This window comes from Pseudopipra pipra, chromosome 4 (genome assembly GCF_036250125.1).
Source record: "Pseudopipra pipra isolate bDixPip1 chromosome 4, bDixPip1.hap1, whole genome shotgun sequence".
Classification (NCBI taxonomy): Eukaryota; Metazoa; Chordata; class Aves; order Passeriformes; family Pipridae; genus Pseudopipra; species Pseudopipra pipra.
In genome coordinates, this window is record NC_087552.1 from 66,567,588 (window position 1) to 66,586,508 (window position 18,921).

An 18,921-nucleotide genomic window follows, 5' to 3' on the forward strand; every position below is an offset into this window, starting at 1 on the left:
AACTCCTGATGGAATTAACTGGGTTTTTTTTACTCCTACTAAGCTGTTCTATTCAGCTGTTTGCTTGTAAGAAGGTGCTATTAGTTCACTGAGTGGGAAATTACAGCCTAGTCAGAATAAGTTGATCTGTAAAACTTTCTGTATGTTTGCCATCACTTTCACAGCCTTCCCTTGAGCAGTCGCTGCTACAATAGCTACTGGAAGCCCTATTCCAAAAGTCTTTCAAAACTTCTCTTATCACTATTACCCAGATAGCTTTGTATTAGTCTCAGAGTTTCTAGAAATGCTAACTTCTTCCAAAAGAATTTGTAATTATTTTCCTAAATAATTCCACTCTGAATTGTCCATTGGAAAATACCTCTGGTCTACACATTTAAAATCAGAATGGTGCAATGTAGGGAAGAGTGAGGGAAAGAAAAGGGATATCTGACTATCTGGCTACATATTCACTAAATGCAGTGTCCCAGCCTCCCATGAGATTACAGCCATTCATCTGCAATACAAATCTAGCAAAAGCTGTTCCACAAGTCCTCAGTTCTGGCCTGAAATGTGACAAATGAGGAGTCCAGGGCAAAGGCAACACTGAACTAAGTGAGACAAACCAAAAAGCACATTAAATTATGCTCAAACCTCAAAAAAATCTCAAGCCAAACCCCCTTTCAGTTTGCAATCTCTGAAAGCCCAGAATAATTATCCTATTACCTCTTACAGCCATGCAGATCAGCTAAGGGGTATTCTTACAGACAAACCACTCTTACCAAGTACACAGACTTTGCAGCAGAAGCTAAGGATGAATTACTCAGACACTCAGGAATTTGCAATAAACTTTCATGAGAATTTCTTACCATTCCCAGAACAGCAGCAGCTTTACAGGTAGCTGGTATCAAATATTGTACAAGAATCTCATCTTCTGATGGATGCACCTTTCTCAACTCTGTCAATGTTGTATACATCATCTCAAACTGATTCCTTTCTGTAAACAAGTCTGATACTGCCAGAAGCTGTACAGAAATTAAAACAGAATATAAAAAAGCTCATTAGCAGACAGCCAAAAATTGACTCTCCCTTCTGTTATAATTGCAAGCAAAAGATTCCTCAATTTATCTATTAAATGTGTAAATATTTATCTAAGTGTCTGAAATAACTATCAACTGTTGTTGTCCAGAATTAATTCCACCATTCATTTTGGACAACAATTACCTCCAAAATCTCCCTTTTTTCCAAAAGGTTTACAAAATCAAATCCGCTAAGTAATTCTGACAAATAAACAAACATTGCCATTTACAATGTACTAAACCACTCCAAAACACTCAATGCATACTTTTTTTGCAAGGATAGTTTCATTTTAAGTCTTTTATAATAGTGAATAATGGCTATCGACACATTACACACCTATGTTCTTTAGTTTTGCTTCTACACTTCAACAGTCAATTTAATTCTCTAATACACTATTGTTTCATCTTCATTTTCTTACAAAGGATTAGGATAACAAAATCTTGTTTTAGCAAACAGTCAAGTAAAATACTGATTATCATTAAGTAATAATAAAGTATTTGTAATGTAGCAGCAGAACATGAAATCCAGGTGCTTATAGAGCTTAAATCAGCATAATGTTGTAGTTGCTCAAATTATATTTCTGTACAGCCCATACAATAGCACTGCAGGAAAATTCAGTGTGTTCCTTATATTAAAAGATGCTGTATGAAAGCTGCTTAGCTCCAAATACTTGGTAACATATACTCAATTATGACTCTGAATAATAATTTGGACTTACTGATCGAACCACTTCACTGATCAAAATAACTGGTGTTCTCTTGCTAGGGTTTGATGGCAATATCCACTGACTGTACAGTTCAAGCAAGAACTGAGAGCAAGAATGTATATCTACACCAGCCCTGTGTTTCCTGCAAGGCACAATAAACAAGTGTTAAAATGGCTATTCTTAGGTCCTGCTAAAATACTTGATTTGAAATAATACAGTTATTTACCAGCACCCAATTTATAAAGCCAGCTTATTGAACTCAACATGAAGAGATAAAAGATTATTAATAAGTCAAAGGAAAGAAAAGACACGAAAAAAATAAGATACCTGGTGTTTATAGGAGAGGTTGGTGGAGAGGAAGGAGCAGGTACGTCATTCTCATCTTCTTCATCCTCACCCCACTCTTCTTCTCTCAGTGGAGTGATATTATTTCCCAACCATATGGAGTGTATAGAGACCTTGCAACATAAACAAGAGAAAAACAAATAACAAAGAAGCACATTTAACACCCCCACAGTCAGACTAGAAAAATCTTAAAGCCTGACACTTTTCCTTTCAATGACAGGCAACACACAGTATTCTGGCTGAGAAGAGACACCCAGTTATGATCTACCTACCCTGTGTCACTCAGAGCTCTTAGTTTCTATTTGACATTAAACAATCCCTCAACTAATTTTTCACAAACTGGCAGAAATATAATAAAAGTCAAGTTCAAAGTTGAGCTTTTAACAAACCTGTCCCAGTTTATAATCCATATCTCCTATTTCTCGTTCAGTATTGATCTGCAGTAAGAGTTTTTCATGGCTGATAAGAGCACCTACAACAAAACACAAGATGAATTCTTTTAGAAGTGCATAACAAAGTAGATGTGAAAATGGCTTCATTTTCTACAAACTGGATTTCAAATAAATTTTCCTAAGAGTATCTTTTCCACTTCTTAAATGTAAAAGAAATTCACTCATCCCTTCCCCTCCCCACACAAGAACTTACCTGTAGTAGCAGGAGAAAGTGATGGAACAGGGTCCCAAGCTTGGTATAAGTGATGAGTAGCAATATTATCTCTCTTGGATACCATTGCTTGGATTTCCTGTTCGACAATTCCCCTGATAACACTTAGCTTCCTCCCAAACCTGAAAGGCCAATAGAAATCAATTGAAGCAGATTTTTCCTTTAACATTTTTGTGCAAGTCTGACTGGCTTACTCTGCAATGTTATGTGCCTGTGCTTTTTTCCATTATCAGGGATGCTAAAACTGAAAAGTGTTGAGAAATACATTCTGCACACTGTTTGCTAGATTTTAATAAGAAATTATCTTTTTCAGATGGTCTTTTAACTCAGCAGGTTCATGATGCTCAGTCCATGTAACTTCTTTGTAAACAGATCCATCTATATATATTCTTGCTTAGAAAATAGAGTATACATATTTTTGCCGCAGCTTGACTAAGCAATTGTAATTATGTGTTAATCACAAATTGTATGCATTTGAAAACAAGTAAAAAACATACCTTGTGTCCAGAGCTTTTAAAGCTTTGTTGCGGGGCTGCTGTTCCAAACAACTAACTGCTGGATTGCCTGCAACAGGTATTGTCATTGCACTCAGCACCAGGGAGGTTATGGCTTGTACTGCAAGAACATTAATTTGGGTCCTCTCTGTATCTTCCTGTAAAATGAACTCACTGTGATTTGAATTGTACAAAAAAACCCCAAAACAACCAACCAACCAAAAAACCCGAAAGCCCTGAATATCAGTTTGTCACCTTTCACTAAATTACCATTAATCAGCCCGACATCTAGTCTTCTTCCCGTCCAGAAATCTATCTGACAGAAACAGTGCACACAAAGCACTGACTGCAGCAGTAACACATCCTTCCATCTCATCAGCCACTCTGCATGCATTCTGTCTTATCCCAACAGCATCGAAACCTCAAGATGTCCATTTTGGAACTTTTCAAGTGTTTAGCTTCTTTCTTTGCAGCTACCCATTAGTTACTTGGTGAAACAAAGCATCAGACTACAAAAGAGACTGTAAAATGGTAACAAATGTTCAACTTAGAAAATCCCTACAACAACCTCCTTTCAGGTAGTTGTGGAGAGCATTAAGGTTCCCCTTCAGCCTCCTCCCAACTAAACACTCCCAGCTCCCTCAGCTGCTCTTCATAAGACATGTGCTCTAGACCTTTCACCAGCTTTGTTGCCCTTCTTTGGACATGAATATTTTGGTATAGAAATTGGTATATAAATACATAAACACATATATTTTGGTACATAAATTGGACATGAATTTTGCTATAAATTCCTTCAGCTCTGATCCCTAAATGCCCTCCACTGAATTTTGAAGGCTTTCCTGAGTTAGAAGCCCAAATATATAATATACAGTCTACAACTGGGAGTGAGACACATCTCCAGGTCAGTTAATTTCTAGTCAAGAATCTTAGAAAAAAAATCTTACCAAAGCAATTCCCCTTGACGCTTGATTATTAGATAGCACAGGTAATTGCAGTAATACATATTAGTCACAGTTAACTAGTATATTTCCTTAAGGCACAGTTCTCTCACACATTGTCTCTCTCAAAGTTTTTAGAGATCCTTTTGTGCCTAAAGCCAAACATCTAATCAAGCAAACTTTGAACTGTGTTGAATGATGTACTAATATAGAGTCAAAACAGCTTTTTTTCCAAACTCTTTACATGCTTGCAGAAGCTTTAAGCCATAAGATGGATGTGTCTGAACTCACAGGGAAATGAAGGGAAGGAAATACAAAACAGAAAAAATGTCTTCGTTTCAGTCGCTTCTTTTCTGCTCTACAGTTTTATTAGTAGAAACATTGTTCTTAGTTTAAGTAAAATTTAATTTAAAAAACTCAGTGAATGACATTACCTCTTGCTGGTTCTCCTCTTGATCCATTACAATAGGCTGAGTTACGAGCACACCAAGCAAAGTAGCCCAAGTCTCTTCAAACTGAGTACGGCTGATCCATCCTATGGAAACACCCAGAGACAGCCATTTATGTCAGTACAAATGTAAGCATGAAACAGCATTAAAAAAATGGGACATCATTTCCATAGATTTAGTTTCATACCATTTCCTACTGGATTTGGCATTTTTGTAATGGGACAGGCTCCCCAGGGAAGTGGTGAAAGCACCAAGCCTGACAGAGTTCAAGAAGCTTTTGGACAATGCTCTCAGGCACATGGTGGGATTCCTGGGGATGGTCCTGTGCAGGGATAACAGTTGGACTCGATGATCCTTGTGGGTCTCTTCCAACTCAGCATATTCTGTGATTCTGTGTAATCACTAGAGCTGAGATTTAAACTGTTCTACTTTTGAAAGCGATGAAGTCCTTAGAAGGGAGTTCTGCACGTTACGATTACTATTTAAAAGGTCCTGTTCAGTAATAGACACCTGTTCAGCTTATAGACATTTAAATATTACTTTGATTGTCCAATTGTCAAAGCAGTGAGATATATCAGGTTTTCACAATACAAAAAATAATCCAGAAACTTGGCCAATTCTCACAGAAAGTAAAGTCAAGGAGAAACCCATAACAATCCAAGGAATCTTCATGCCCCAAAAGTAAAATGACCAAGTTGCCTAGAAATAGTCCATTAAAATTAAAGCACTTTTTAAAGTTTTCCCAATCAGATTTTTACCTATAAAAGACTGCAGAGGGTTCCTGAATAATACTTTGCAGTTTATAGCAATGATATCTATACACAATCAAAAATGAGAATGGTATCTTAGACATTACAGTGATCAAAGTGCTACACCACAAATCAGTAAAATATTAACCCATAGATTGGGGGGAGGGATGAATAGATGGACCCAAAAACCACAAAGACTTTCTGTAAGCATATGGAAAATTTGATGCATAATCCTTGACAGTCCCATCTGTTGACAAAGACATGAACTTTTAAGCCATACCGCTCTCGTTCAGCAAATCTTAACATATCCAGAAGCTTTAAAGTGACATCATCTCATTTTAAATGTTGAGAGTTTGGCACTAAATTCTATTTATATACTAAACTCTATATTAATAGAAAAAAGTGGGGGGAAGCAAAATATTCTCGAACATATGGACAAGTGTATGCTCCAGAAAACAAGTGGCCATTCTGCAAGAGCACCTTGAAATTATCTCCCGAAGTTGGACTCGTTTTTGGCTTTATTTCTATAATTTATTCTCTGCATTGAACAAAATATAAGAATTACTGCAGCACAATTACTAAATTGCTCTGAAATATAGTATCTGTCTCCCACATAAGCAACAAAAGTAAGCAAACAGTACTAGATACAGTTATTCAGTAACTTCACAATACAGGTAAATGCCCAATAAGAACCAAATGTATTAATTTTTAATTTTGTACATACCAAGTGTATTAATGCGATAGATGAACTCCTTAAAGATTTCTTTTTCTTGAAGAAATTCTACTGGGATTTCAGGAAAAACTGTGCCAAAGTCACCTGCAGGCTTTGGTGACCAGCCTAATTTCCACACCTAAAGAAATATAATAAAAGTTTAATTATACAAACCAGATATAGTATTTACATGACAGCTCTAAATATATAAGTACCATTCAAAAGCAACAAGATATCAGTAAATAAAGTAATTCTCCAAATACAAAAATACTTTGAGAAAGTTTGAACATCTAATACAGCTCTTATGTATTTTACACTGCATTTCTAATTTTAGGGGGTTTTTCAGCATATTTGTCACAGTTAATTAACTACTCAGTCTTATCATCTAAGCTGGGACATAAAATTAATAAGTTCCTGTCACATATTTCAGTTTAGAATTTAGATGCCAGGTGACTCTTAGATTGTGCAGATATGCTGAAAGGGAATTCAGGGAAAATAGCTCACATACTACCGACACCTGAGAAAGCACAGAGTGCCCACAAGAGTGGGCAAAAAATTCTCAGTCAAGAAAAATATCTTTTGACATCTCTTCAAAAACAGAGAAAGGCCTGAGAAATGGCCTTGCACATATCAGGAAACTCCCTTTTGCTCTACTTAATAAGCATGTTTCCAGTAATGGTTTTGAAGATTACTAAAACAAAGTCATTTCACAGTAGTAACAATACATGGAGGTAATCACAAGATGTTCTCAAATCCACATTTTACGTAAGCCAAAAGACCCAAGATGACTTAGGAAAGAATGGTAATACCAATCCAAAAGTATTTGCATGCAATACAGGGTATAGTACCACACACAAATACCTGAATCAGTTCAGACACCTCAGCACCATTGTATCATTGTGGTGCTTAGCAAGACAGAAAATGTTGTGTGTTAAAAAAGGTACTAGTGTAGATTTTGCACTTCTTCCAGGTTAAGCAATACCACCAAGCAGTATGAAATATAAGCCCTAACAAAGCATCCAGTTCTTGCTCTTTCTTTCTTAAACTACCAGCTAGATAATTTTTCACCTAAGGAGCATCTACACTCCCTGCTAATCAAATCTGTGAATCTAACGTGAACTCTTATTTGATATCTTTACAACGTTGCAACTCAGTGTTCAAAAAGGCAAACGGGTTGATCAAACTAACTTAAGGCTGAAGTCCTACTGATGCAGAACTTGAGATGCAGCACCCATGTCTGGTTTTCAAAAAGTTTTTCAATAACTTTGAAAGTCCTGAAAACAAAGCATCATAAACATACCAAGGGAGGTACTCTTGTGTAACTGTTCACTAGAGGCAGCCTTGCTAAACTGATGATGATGTTCTTGAGGACAGGAGTAAGAAAGGCAGGGATACTGCTGTTTCTTTTGTGCCCCAGTGACAAGACAGTCTGCAAGCATTCCACCATCTCAGCTATCATTTCACACGCTGCAGTAATGTGCTTGGTTTCTTTGTAGGGAGAGAAAGAAATTCAGTTTTATGAATCTATTCAAAAGACATGATTTTTTTAAAAAGATAGAAAAACAAAAGAATTCTTAATAAAAGAGTATGCCATCTAAAAAGAACAAAACCACAACTATGACACATAAAAAGAAATATTCTAGGACATTTCAGCTAGTTGATGAGTAGTCCTACAACCCTCCCTGCAATGGCCTGCATTGTTTGCCAGTCTCAGAGCTGGAGATCACCAGTACCTGAGATTTGTCAGAAGAGCAGCTCCCCTGCCAACCCCAACAAGAATAGGCCACACTGAATAGAGTACTGATGTGAATTTAAAGTGACCAAATAAATCTGTTTTATGAGAAAACAGACTCATAGCTGGCTCTATGCTAAACCTGAGCAACAGATAATTTCTGTAGATGGAAGTGATATCTTACTATACCAGCACAGCTGGATATGGAGGACACTGCTGTCCACACGCAGAGTAGACCTGACCTTCACCTCAACATAGTTGCTCCCATGCTGTACAAGGGCAGATAATTAATCTGCCATTCTTCAGAAGAAATATTAACAATTCTACCTCTCCCACACAAAATTTTAAAATCCCACAACACTTTGAAAACCTCAGTCTGTAGTATGCTGCACAGCTAACAATCCCCCAAAGGAAACAGCTGCATTAATGTTTACCTCCCAAGGAAAAGCAACTGTACCTGTCAAAAATACGTCAACCTATATTTAATAGACATTTACCAAATACAAATAAAGTCTCAGATGAACTCGCATTGTTAAAAATAATAGTAATGGAAAGGGTACCTTCAAATATTTCTTCAGTGAACGTTTAAGGTAAAGTGGAATTCACCATTTACTTACTTGGTACATTTGAATCAACTTCACCATCACTTAAAGGTTTTGAAGTATTCTTCTTTCTTTCAGGACTAAGAAGTTGATTACCAGGTTCCACAGCAACTGAATTTGAGAAAAATATTTGAAAGATACAGCTATTGCATACTTCATATTTAATTTTTCTAATCAACACCACATAGTAATCAAATGTTTAACATATCCAAGGCATCTGCCATGTTCAAAAGTAAACACAAAACTTTAAATGAGAAATTAAAGTAGTAAAAAATAAATTTGTCAAACAAATAATTAATAAGGACTCAAAGGAAATATTCCAGATCCTCACCCAGCATTTGATAGCAATGACTGATAATTTATTAACAAAAATTTCTCCTAGCTGTTCAAACTGCACTCACCTGCTTCTATGATAAATCTAATGCAATTAATTAAGGAGCAAGCATATGTTGCATGAGCTGCAGAAGCCAGCAAATTCCAGAGACTAGGCTGCTGTAGTGTCAGACAGCAACAATCCAGACCAGCTTGAAGATCTACACTTAATGGAATCTGGTCATGCATTAAATGCCAGGATAGTGCCTGTGTAAAAATAGAAGTTTCCCATTAATAGCAAATTCTCACAACAGAACAACTTCTAACCAAAGGTAATTTTTTGTTAACTCAGCAAAATGTAAAGTTTTATTAGCAAATAGTACGGATTTTTTTCCTGAGAGAAGAGTACAAGAAAATTATGACCATTATATAGTGTTTATTCAGTGTCCCAAATATCAGTGCAGAGCCCATTCTCCCAAATGCCAAGGTCATTCCATCAACCTCTCCTTGTAAAAAGCTGCTCTTGTCCCATAAGCCAAATGTGATTTACTAGCACAGGTCAAAGACCAATGAAGAAATTTCTACAATTAAGACAAAAAAATCACCCACATCAAAAGTTACTCAGTGGTTATCAGTTTAAGACAAAGTTATTCCCTCTCCCAACATTTCATCACATCTTCAGTTATGCTGTAGTTTCTTACCTCTATTGACATCACTACAAATTTCAGGATATCATCCTCTTTGTCAGGAGGAACACGGAGACCAACTGGTAGTTTTGAGAGTAACAACAAATACTGAGCCAGTGCACGACAAAGTGTCATCATAGACTGATACATCACCTCATCTCCTATAAAACAAGACTGGATGAAATCTAGCAGTTTGAATTTTTTCCCTTCAATAAATGCTTTTCAGAATTATTTCATAAGCACTTTTATGCAGATATCTTGGTATTTTTAAATAGCAAGTTCATGTATTGACAACACATCAGTAAAGTATCTTTGCTGTGGAGAGAATAAACTTTAAAAGACCATTATTTCTATTACCAAAGATATCACTTAGTTTTTTCCAGTAGGCTGATGGCTCAGGTGGCAATAGTGGTTGAAAAACCTGGTGGTTGGCAGGAAGGTTTTGTACAGCAGAAGACACATGATCCAGAGTTACCCTCCGAGCTGTTTCAAAGAGGCTACTCTTCTGGTCCCTTGAGATTTCATTCATGCCAAGGCTTAAACAAGGTGCTAACAAGCTTAGGTTGAATTCCTGAAATCAAAGAGTAAATAAAAAGAAATTGCTGGCATACTAATATGGTGGTAAATTGATGGTTTAGCAATTAACTAACTTACTATTATGACCTCTGCTCTATTGTGGTGTAACAACACCACAGTTAAGCCCACATGGGTTCCACATTTAAATTCCAATCAGAACCATACTGGAAAAGAAAATGCTTATTCCAGATTTTCAGGACAATGTGTGAAAAAAGCTTAAGGACAGCATATACACAAGGAATCTTCAAGTAATAAGCTTTCAAACCAACAAGTCAAACATCTTTTTAAGAACAGTTTCCCCACTATTATTTCTGCATACCAGCAGCAAATGTAACATAGAGAATTTGAAAAAAATATGTTCTTAGAAAAAAAAGCAACAGATACAAGCTGTCCTTTATGCCAGATTCAGTATCTGTGGCCTGTTACTGGCACACTGCAAGTCATCTAGCATAGATTTTGAAAAGGTTACAGAAAAACAGATGGACTGCATGGCAAAACAAGAAGATTATGTAAAATGGCAACACAGGATTATTGTGATTGCAATACGTAAAGGAACCTTTGTTTCCACTCTATACATCCAACTTGTACTACTAGAAAGATACTATTAGCAATATTGCTAGACACAGATATCTACTGTGTTACACAAATGTCTACTATTTTAGCTTCCAAAATTAATTACAAGTATTATACAAATTTGAAGTATTTACATTTAAGAATGTAACCACTTAAGAATGTAATCTATTAATACTATCAATATGAACACTGGAACTAATTACATCCTCTTCATCTGACAAAGAAATTACCTTGCTGGTCATGAAGGAGTTCAGGTCAGGCTGAGGAATCCTATTTACCAGCTCTGCACCTTCCAGCAGTGCTGAGTCAGATCTGATGCAACACTGTGACCTCACTAGTGACACATACCAGTCCTTTAATAATTAAAAAAGGAAATTTATTACACATTTGTTTTCAGAAAATAAGACAGTTCATGGAGGCAAGAGGAGAACTGCTCATTGGCACTGAATGTCTGTTTAGGCTACAGTAGGCTAAATTAATGTAAAAAAACCTCAGTGAAAAAAGCAAAGGAAAACAAACAACTGTTGAATGGAAATGGAACATCTCAAACTAGACCAATAGGTGTTCACTGATAAGTTGTCTATTTCCATAAAGTAGGGAAAGGAAATGAGGAAAAATGAATCTTTATATATAGTCCAGGTGTATGTATTAAGATCCTAAAGCTGGGGAGACTATCTAGAAAGAAGCATGGAATACTCAGTAGTCACACAAACATAACAGTAATGGCAAAAACCCAATACTATAACCAAAGAAGAAAAGTCTTCAGATTCAAATAAACCCACAGATGAAGATAACATCTATCTTTTAACAATCCCTGGAATAAATTAAGACCTTGCATGACTGCAAATTTACTCCATTACTAGTTTTCTTTATCATAACTGGACAACCTAAAATTGCTGATATTAATTAGAACACATCTAAGCCTGTCAGAGTTCAAGAAGCATCTGGACAACGCTCTTAGTCATATGATTTAGTTTTAGGTATTCCTGGGAGAAGTAGGGAGTTTGACTCATTGATCCTCATGAGTCCCTTCCAACTTCAGATATTCTGTGATTCTATGAACTATGTAGAGGTTGTGGAGGAAGCACACAAAAACTACTTCCTTTGCGCAGATTTTCAGTGATGGTGGAATTAGATTTTTTGGTTAATATGAAGACAGAAGTCTATGGGGCATTTTCTCCTGCTGTCCAATAGCTCTCAATCTCTCCCCTAAGCCAATGGGTTCCTCGAGTGGTTATCAGACTCGTCCAAACTGTCAGCTAATCAAATAATTTTTTCCAACTCAGCTACATATGTTTCCTATCACCATGTATCACTGTAGAACATGGAGGAATGAAAAGGAGAAATTATCTGTGCCATGGGACAAACTAGAAAAAAGGAAGGCACGGGCCTCAAAGATTTGCTCTTAGCCCCCCACCCCTCTTGGAAATACAGACAGAAACGAAAGACAGAAACAGCTAAATATTTGAGACGGTTCTCTGAAATTAATTTAAAGCTGAGAAGGGAAAAGTAATGGACAAGTAATGATTAATTTTCAAGAGCCAACCAACAACTTTCAGCAAATGAATAAAACTAATCACCGTAGTAAACACATAAAACCCCCCAGATTATTTATCTGTCTCTACTAAATCTTTCCGTTAAAGTCAGGCAAAGAAACCAAATTTGGTAAATTTTTCACAGCACTGTCAATATAACAAACATCTATGCAAGTGCTAATTATCCACCCTAAGTTCAACAGTCAGCCAACACGTATGAAATTAATCACTGATCTATATTTGAGATACACTGACAATCCTGAGAGCATTAACTGCACAGTAAAAATAAGATGTATTTATATATTTTGCAATTTTAGTGACTCTTCTAAACATCATCTTACTTTGTCTAGAATTACATTCTCTAAAGCTGGTTGGTCTTCTCCATCTAATGGGTGTGAGGTAACCAGAGGTGAAGGACTAGTTGTGTCTGGTGCTACCATAAGACGAAACCTATCCAAGAGCGAGTAAAGTCTTTGGTGTCTGAAAGCAGAAGAACACATCAGCAGAGAGCTAACTCAGTTTTGTAAATAATTTAAAAACACAAAGACATCCAGTGAATCAATTCCAATCCCAGGAGACAAAAGCAGTAGGGTCTTAAGTTTTTGATGGATATATGCAGTCATAGGATGCAAAACTGCAAGTTTCTCCAGATATCAGTGGCCAACACAAATTAACTCAGCACCACCGACAGTAAACATTTAAATTTAATTTAGTTTTAGAATTCGTACAATACTTAAGTGTGAAATACAAGCTGTTCAGTTTCTTTATGTAGTAAATCTTTTTAATGAGTAAGAAGAATCAAAGTTAGTGTACAGATTATTTGTTTGCAGGCAAATACATTCTAAAAGATACTAATGAAGAATCCACTAAAACTATACTTTTTTTTCCAAATATATTAAGAATTCCAGTTTTTGGATTTATGTCAGTGTCAGGGATTTTTTTTTTGGGGGGGTAAGGGTTCTTTTGTTTGGTTGGTTTGGTTTTTTTTTTAATTCCACTACTGCTATCAAGAACTTGTACAAACTAATTTTTTGGGGGTTTTTATAAAAATTCAAATGTGATGTTACCTATGAAGGCATGTTACTATTGATCTACTGCAGTCTTGGGTTTTAGGTTCTTTCTCCCTACTTATTTCTCATTTCAGTCAACAGACATTAACTTCAAAGATCAATGACAACAAGAGTAGTAAATTAAGATCTTTCCAATATCAAATAAAGTTTTTTCAAAAACTAAATAATTTGCTCCTTTTTCTAAAAGCAGTCTGGGGAAAAACAAAACCAAACCAAACCAACAAAAGCCAATCCCACCTAGCTTGGACTCACAATATTCTGCAAAAGTTTGAAAAAAATAAAGTTGGTTTTACTAATACAGATTTTTGTCAAGAAATTACTTTGAGATTGCTACTTCTCAAAAGTTAAATACTGGGTGGGATGCAGGACAGAGAATTTGATGATATCACGCCTTTAGCTTGCTGCAATTCTTAAGTTTATTGCAAATTCAACACAGCAAACACAACTGCCCCTGTGCCAGAATATGCCAACATCTTATGAGAGGCTTTACTCCTATTTTACCTCCAAAAAAGACCCACTATCTGATCTTTAAAAAAAACCCCAAATGTAGGAAAACAGAGTTAACACTATTAGTACTAAAACATTATTTAGTTTGACACTTTAACACATACTGGTATTATTGGTATTATTTACCTTGTTGCTAATCCACTGTTTTGAAGGTACTCCTGAATTCTATCAAGTTCTTCAACTGGTAACTGAGCAATGCTGTTCTATAGGAAAGAGTGACAAGAATTTGACAGAAATATGTAAAATCCCCACAGATACTTTTAACAGATTAAGAAAGTTATAGGCAGATAAAGTCAAATGTAAACATTCATGTATCCATATATTAAATTTAAAAATTCCTTTCCAGTGAAATCACTTTGACATCATATTTTGATTTACTTTAAATCATCACATTTGATTATATTGCTGGCACTGCCCAATGTTGCTTAGAAGAATGGATTTCTCTTTACCTGCAAAGTTGCAGCCAGAAGCATTTCCACCCGCCGACAAGCCAGAGTGTCGACCATGCGGGCGAGCACCCGGAACGGGGTGCACAGGAGCTTATCCACATACAGGGTCAGGACAGCCCCAGACTGGCTGAGATGTATTCCCTCCAAGCACTGCAAAGTCTTCTTCAGAGTTGTGGGCTAGGTGTTGAAACAAAACAAAACACAAAAACAGAAAAAAAAAAAAAAAAAAAAGGCAATCAATCGGAACACAAAGATCTTAAAGTGAAAGGCATTTACAAAAAACTAGAGCAGACAACTAGCTGATCATTATTATTATCTACATGTTAATAGGTTTGAGTTACTGGTTATTTAATTAATATGAACACTAAGTTATTTGATGTGTAACTGTAAAAGTGCAGTCTCACAAAGAAAAGTAGGGAGCAAAACTTTTAGGGAAAAAAGCTAGAGACTTCAGTGAAATTGCAAAAAGCTTTGAAAATGGTGAGAAGCTTCAACTCTTGCTGGAAGAAGGCAGGAATGTGAGAATAGTCAAGACAAGAGATGCACAGGAATCCAGAGAAGCATTAGGGATTTCTTGAGCACGTGTTCAGTCATAAAAACAGCGACAGCTACACATGATCAAAAGGGGTTGCAAAGAATTTTTAAAATTTCTTTTATTTTTTAAAATATGAGCACCAATTCAGCACTAATAATTTAAAGGAAAAAAACAGTCTGACTCATGAAGCCAATCTTGTTTTAGAGCAGGTTGCAAATATCAGACATTTTTATTTTACTGTCTTTTCTGATATTCACAACACATCTCACAGAATGACTACACCTTCCATTCAAACTTATTTATTTTAGTTAATTTGACTGATTCTCAGATACTGAAGCCCAGATTAATCCTATGTAACTTGAAAGTGTTTTACTCACATGCCTAAAGCACTAATACATTTGCACTAGATACGCAGAGACAATGGGAAGAGATAGGAAACATCACTGAGGCTACTCAGGCTGTAGGTGGCATCTTCCACAATTAACTCTAGAGAAAGTCCAGCGAATTACATTTCCCACCTAGTGAGCTCCCAAGATTAAGAGGGATGCATACAACCTTTTATATCCCTATAAAACATCATTCACTCCTTTTAATTTGAAACCAAAATAATCAAGAGAAATCATACCCTGAATTTCTTGGTGATTTTCCCTCACCAAGAATCTACAATTTTTTGGGACAGATCAATGGGGCAAGGTAGGAGCTTGCAAATCATTTTCATATTCTCAGAGCCTATGAAGACAGACTGATTCATACTCTTGCCTCTATAGTTTGTTATTTATATTACCAAGGTACTGAAATACTGAAATCAGAGGCGAAAGTTACAGCTTTCATTTACTCTTCAGGTATTGATTATGTGGGGTAATAGCCAGAAAGGAAGAAAAGTAACTTAACCATCTCCACTTGAATTCATAGATTGGATGGACTGGAACACATCTGACACTGATGCTGCTAATATAAGGTTTGCTGTTTGCATTTTAAACAAGTGACTTTAAAAATAAAATTAGGAGTCAATAAGTGACCCAGAAATGTCAGACTTCACGTACTTACCAGTTAAATTATACTGAAATGTAAGCAACTTTATTCTTTACAAAAAGTCTATCTAGATAAACTTACAGCTGCAAGATTCTCACACCGTGACTGAATGGCCTGGATGAAGAGACCACTGGCTGCTGAATTCCTGTGAACAGCACTAATAAAGTCTTGTACTGGAGGCTCATGGGACAGATTAATCAAGTCTTGAACATGATTCACAATAAGCCAGGTCAGATGTTCTGAATCATGTAGATTTTGACACTAAAGGGGAAAAAATTAAAATTTGATTCCAGTAACACCAATGTTAAAACTTAATTACTAAATATGACACAACATGAAGTTTCTCATATATAATTCTGACAGCTACTTCAAAATAATGACATAAAGTGTCTATATTTTAATATCACCATCATTATTTTTACATGACAAATTTTCCAAATGCTTTTGATCTTGTTGCAAATTTAGATATTTATAATGAACGTGCAAATTATTTTTTTAAAAACACTAAAAACCCAGGTTAGAAACAAGTAAATTGAGAAGGTCAATTCAAAGATTTTGCTTTTAATGTAATGTTGTTTGAAATAAACATGCAAGCACAGAGTTGTCTTGTAAAATGTAATTTTCACTTAGGCTTCTTCTTAAAGATTTTTTATTACTACTGGCCTTTAATACAAGATGAATAATTCCTGGAAAACAAAGCCAAAGAAATCTGTCAATAATTAATGTCAAACCTAAAGAGGCTGTATGTGTATTGACAAGCAGTGCAATGCAACATGAAAAGATCTGTAGAGTTAACCAGGCGATGCTGAGAGGCTGTCCCACCCCAGCAAAGAGGTTTGGGAGGATTTTACCTTGGACTACCTCTAATCTGACTCTGGTGACTGAATGTCCATTAATAGTTGAAGTGCTTGTTACACACAGCTTTTGGTTAATTGAATCTGAAAGGAATGCAGTTTGCTTGCCTCAAAACCGCTCTGCAATGCAAACCAGAGTGCAATACTAGATATGACCAGAGGATTCACCTCAAAGGTTCCCAATGAAATAAAATGCTAATATTGAGGCAGTGAGAGGCCAAAGCCACAGGAACTGCTGTCATTAGAGAAACAAAATGGAAGTTAAATGTTAAAGTAAAACCTCTCCTCTTAAGGTGTAGAGACAAAAATCCCTTGTCTCCTGGACATTATGCACTGCTACTGGTGTTGGGAAACCTAAAACTACTGAGTGTGCTCCAAGCACTTGACAAGTAAGGGATATGATACCCAGCAGATAATTCTATTACCCACCAGGTATCCCTTACAAGCCAAGAGAATTCTCAGTTCAGAATAGCAAAAAAATGCCAAATGAAGTCATATCTAATCTTACAGAAGCACCATCCGAAAATAAAATTATTCATTTCACAAGTCTTCATTTTTCACTTGTGAGCCAGACAGGTTCAGTTAACACACACCAATAATAAATGACTGCCAGCATCATAACCCAAAACTGTAGTTATAAAAGTCATAATTCAAAACTTACAACGTAGTCACAAAAAAGAATGAGTGCTCCTCTTCTCACTATCTCCCGGTTGCACATGCCCCGTTTAGATTCCAAATCTGTTTCACCACTGTCTCCAGATATATGAGGGCTAAGCAATTTAGTAGTAGAAAGACTGTGTCGCCTGCAGGAAGTACATTATATTTTGTTACTATTTTCTTGCTATATTTTCTTGGTACAGCTACTGAAACATTAACAACCAAATTGCTTGGAATGCCCTACCAATGCCCTTACATAACATATATTTCCCTATGAACTTCATTCAAACATTATTCTGCTTTGAAGTAGACACTTCCCATCAGATCTTTATTTTTTAACAACTGCAGTATTGCTTATTACTTTTTCAGACAGTCTAAAGAATTAAATGGGTTATTTAAAAGAGAAACATGGGCTATTGCATCTCTGGGAGGATAACAGAACCTACTGTATTTTCTTCTCAAGCCAAACCAGTGCTCTTGAGCACTCAGTGTAGTGTCAGACTGGAATGATGCACAACCCAGAAAAATAGAGACAACAGCGGTAAATCAAACCCATGTCAGAACAGACAACGCAATACATGTAAAGTAAATGCAGAACTACATTTCAGAATCCAAGCAGCACTATTCAATGGGCTGATAGGCTTAGCAGAAAGAAGCTAGATTGCTTTAATAAGATTTTAGCAAACATAATCATATGAAACACATGGCTACTACTAGGGAACAAAAACCAAATCTTACTTTGGGGTTTGATGCACTTCTGACCACCAGTTGTAGTTGGTATAATTGACAAGAAGCAGGATTTGACACCAGAGGAGAACTAAAGAAGGATGTGTGGGAATCATGGACTGAACAAGGTCACTCAAACTTTCAAGGGTGTAGAAACTACCATCAGATCCATCTCCTGTAAAAAGTCTGGTGGCTGCAGCTGTGATTCTTCTAAACATCCCTAAAAACAACAACAAAAGCACGTTAAGAGTAACTATGCTTTAGTCTGAATTCTGAAGTCTCAAAATTATTCAGGGTAGAATTCCTGCAAGAAAGGTATATTCTAAGTGGTTTTATAAATTTAAGGCAAGTGATGGAGTTTGCCCAAGGGCAGTGTGTAAACCAGAAATGATCAGGTCTCAGACTCAATAAATAATGTTTTAGATAGGTTTGATTATAATTCTAATTCATCTGATACATGAAAACTTTATTAAATTTAAAATTTTCAATGCGGGACCAGGACTTTCTTGTTTGTTTGTTTATAAATTAAAACACAGATGTTCTAATTAAGAGCCATGATGGAACTACTATTCTGCATGTTAAGGAAGAAGGCTTACAAGTATCTTAGTTCAGAGGATGGCTTTCCAAATACATTTAATTGAAACTAAACTTATACCCTTCCATCCAATTTCTAAAGTGCAAAAAGTGTTTCTGCCATTACCCTGCATACTGAACATTCAGCACAAAATCAAAATTTTGCTTTCTGACTTGTTCATTCTGTGTTCATATGCCAAAACAAAGGGTGGGAAAACAAGAAATATGAAAAGGGGGGGAAAACAAGGAAAGCTGTCTAAAGGTATAGAACTTCTTGAGTTTCTATGAGAAGATAAGACCAGGGTAAAAAAAAAAAGGTTCCTTCAGTGTAAGTTAGAAACCAAGAGCTAACCAGAATAACGAAGGAAATCTGCAGAGTTACTTGCT

The 18,921-nt window shown here is 36.1% G+C and overlaps 1 protein-coding gene across 5 annotated transcripts in view; it reads right to left on the reverse strand.

Annotated features, from left to right (window-relative positions):
• The window catches only part of HTT (huntingtin), an 80,760-nt gene that overhangs the window by 10,562 nt on the left and 51,277 nt on the right, over positions 1-18,921 (reverse strand). For all 5 annotated transcript variants that reach the window (XM_064653360.1, XM_064653365.1, XM_064653363.1 and 2 more), the window contains 20 exons: positions 17,974-18,181; positions 17,240-17,381; positions 15,806-15,985; positions 14,158-14,334; positions 13,835-13,911; positions 12,473-12,611; positions 10,827-10,949; positions 9,805-10,018; positions 9,463-9,608; positions 8,851-9,028; positions 8,465-8,560; positions 7,416-7,603; positions 6,128-6,254; positions 4,640-4,740; positions 3,268-3,422; positions 2,753-2,892; positions 2,497-2,579; positions 2,090-2,220; positions 1,775-1,904; positions 846-1,001 (listed from right to left, as the gene is read on the reverse strand). In XM_064653360.1, coding sequence (XP_064509430.1) covers positions 846-1,001; positions 1,775-1,904; positions 2,090-2,220; positions 2,497-2,579; positions 2,753-2,892; positions 3,268-3,422; positions 4,640-4,740; positions 6,128-6,254; positions 7,416-7,603; positions 8,465-8,560; positions 8,851-9,028; positions 9,463-9,608; positions 9,805-10,018; positions 10,827-10,949; positions 12,473-12,611; positions 13,835-13,911; positions 14,158-14,334; positions 15,806-15,985; positions 17,240-17,381; positions 17,974-18,181 — 2,891 coding nt within the window. The remainder of the gene's footprint in view (positions 1-845; positions 1,002-1,774; positions 1,905-2,089; positions 2,221-2,496; positions 2,580-2,752; positions 2,893-3,267; positions 3,423-4,639; positions 4,741-6,127; positions 6,255-7,415; positions 7,604-8,464; positions 8,561-8,850; positions 9,029-9,462; positions 9,609-9,804; positions 10,019-10,826; positions 10,950-12,472; positions 12,612-13,834; positions 13,912-14,157; positions 14,335-15,805; positions 15,986-17,239; positions 17,382-17,973; positions 18,182-18,921) is intronic.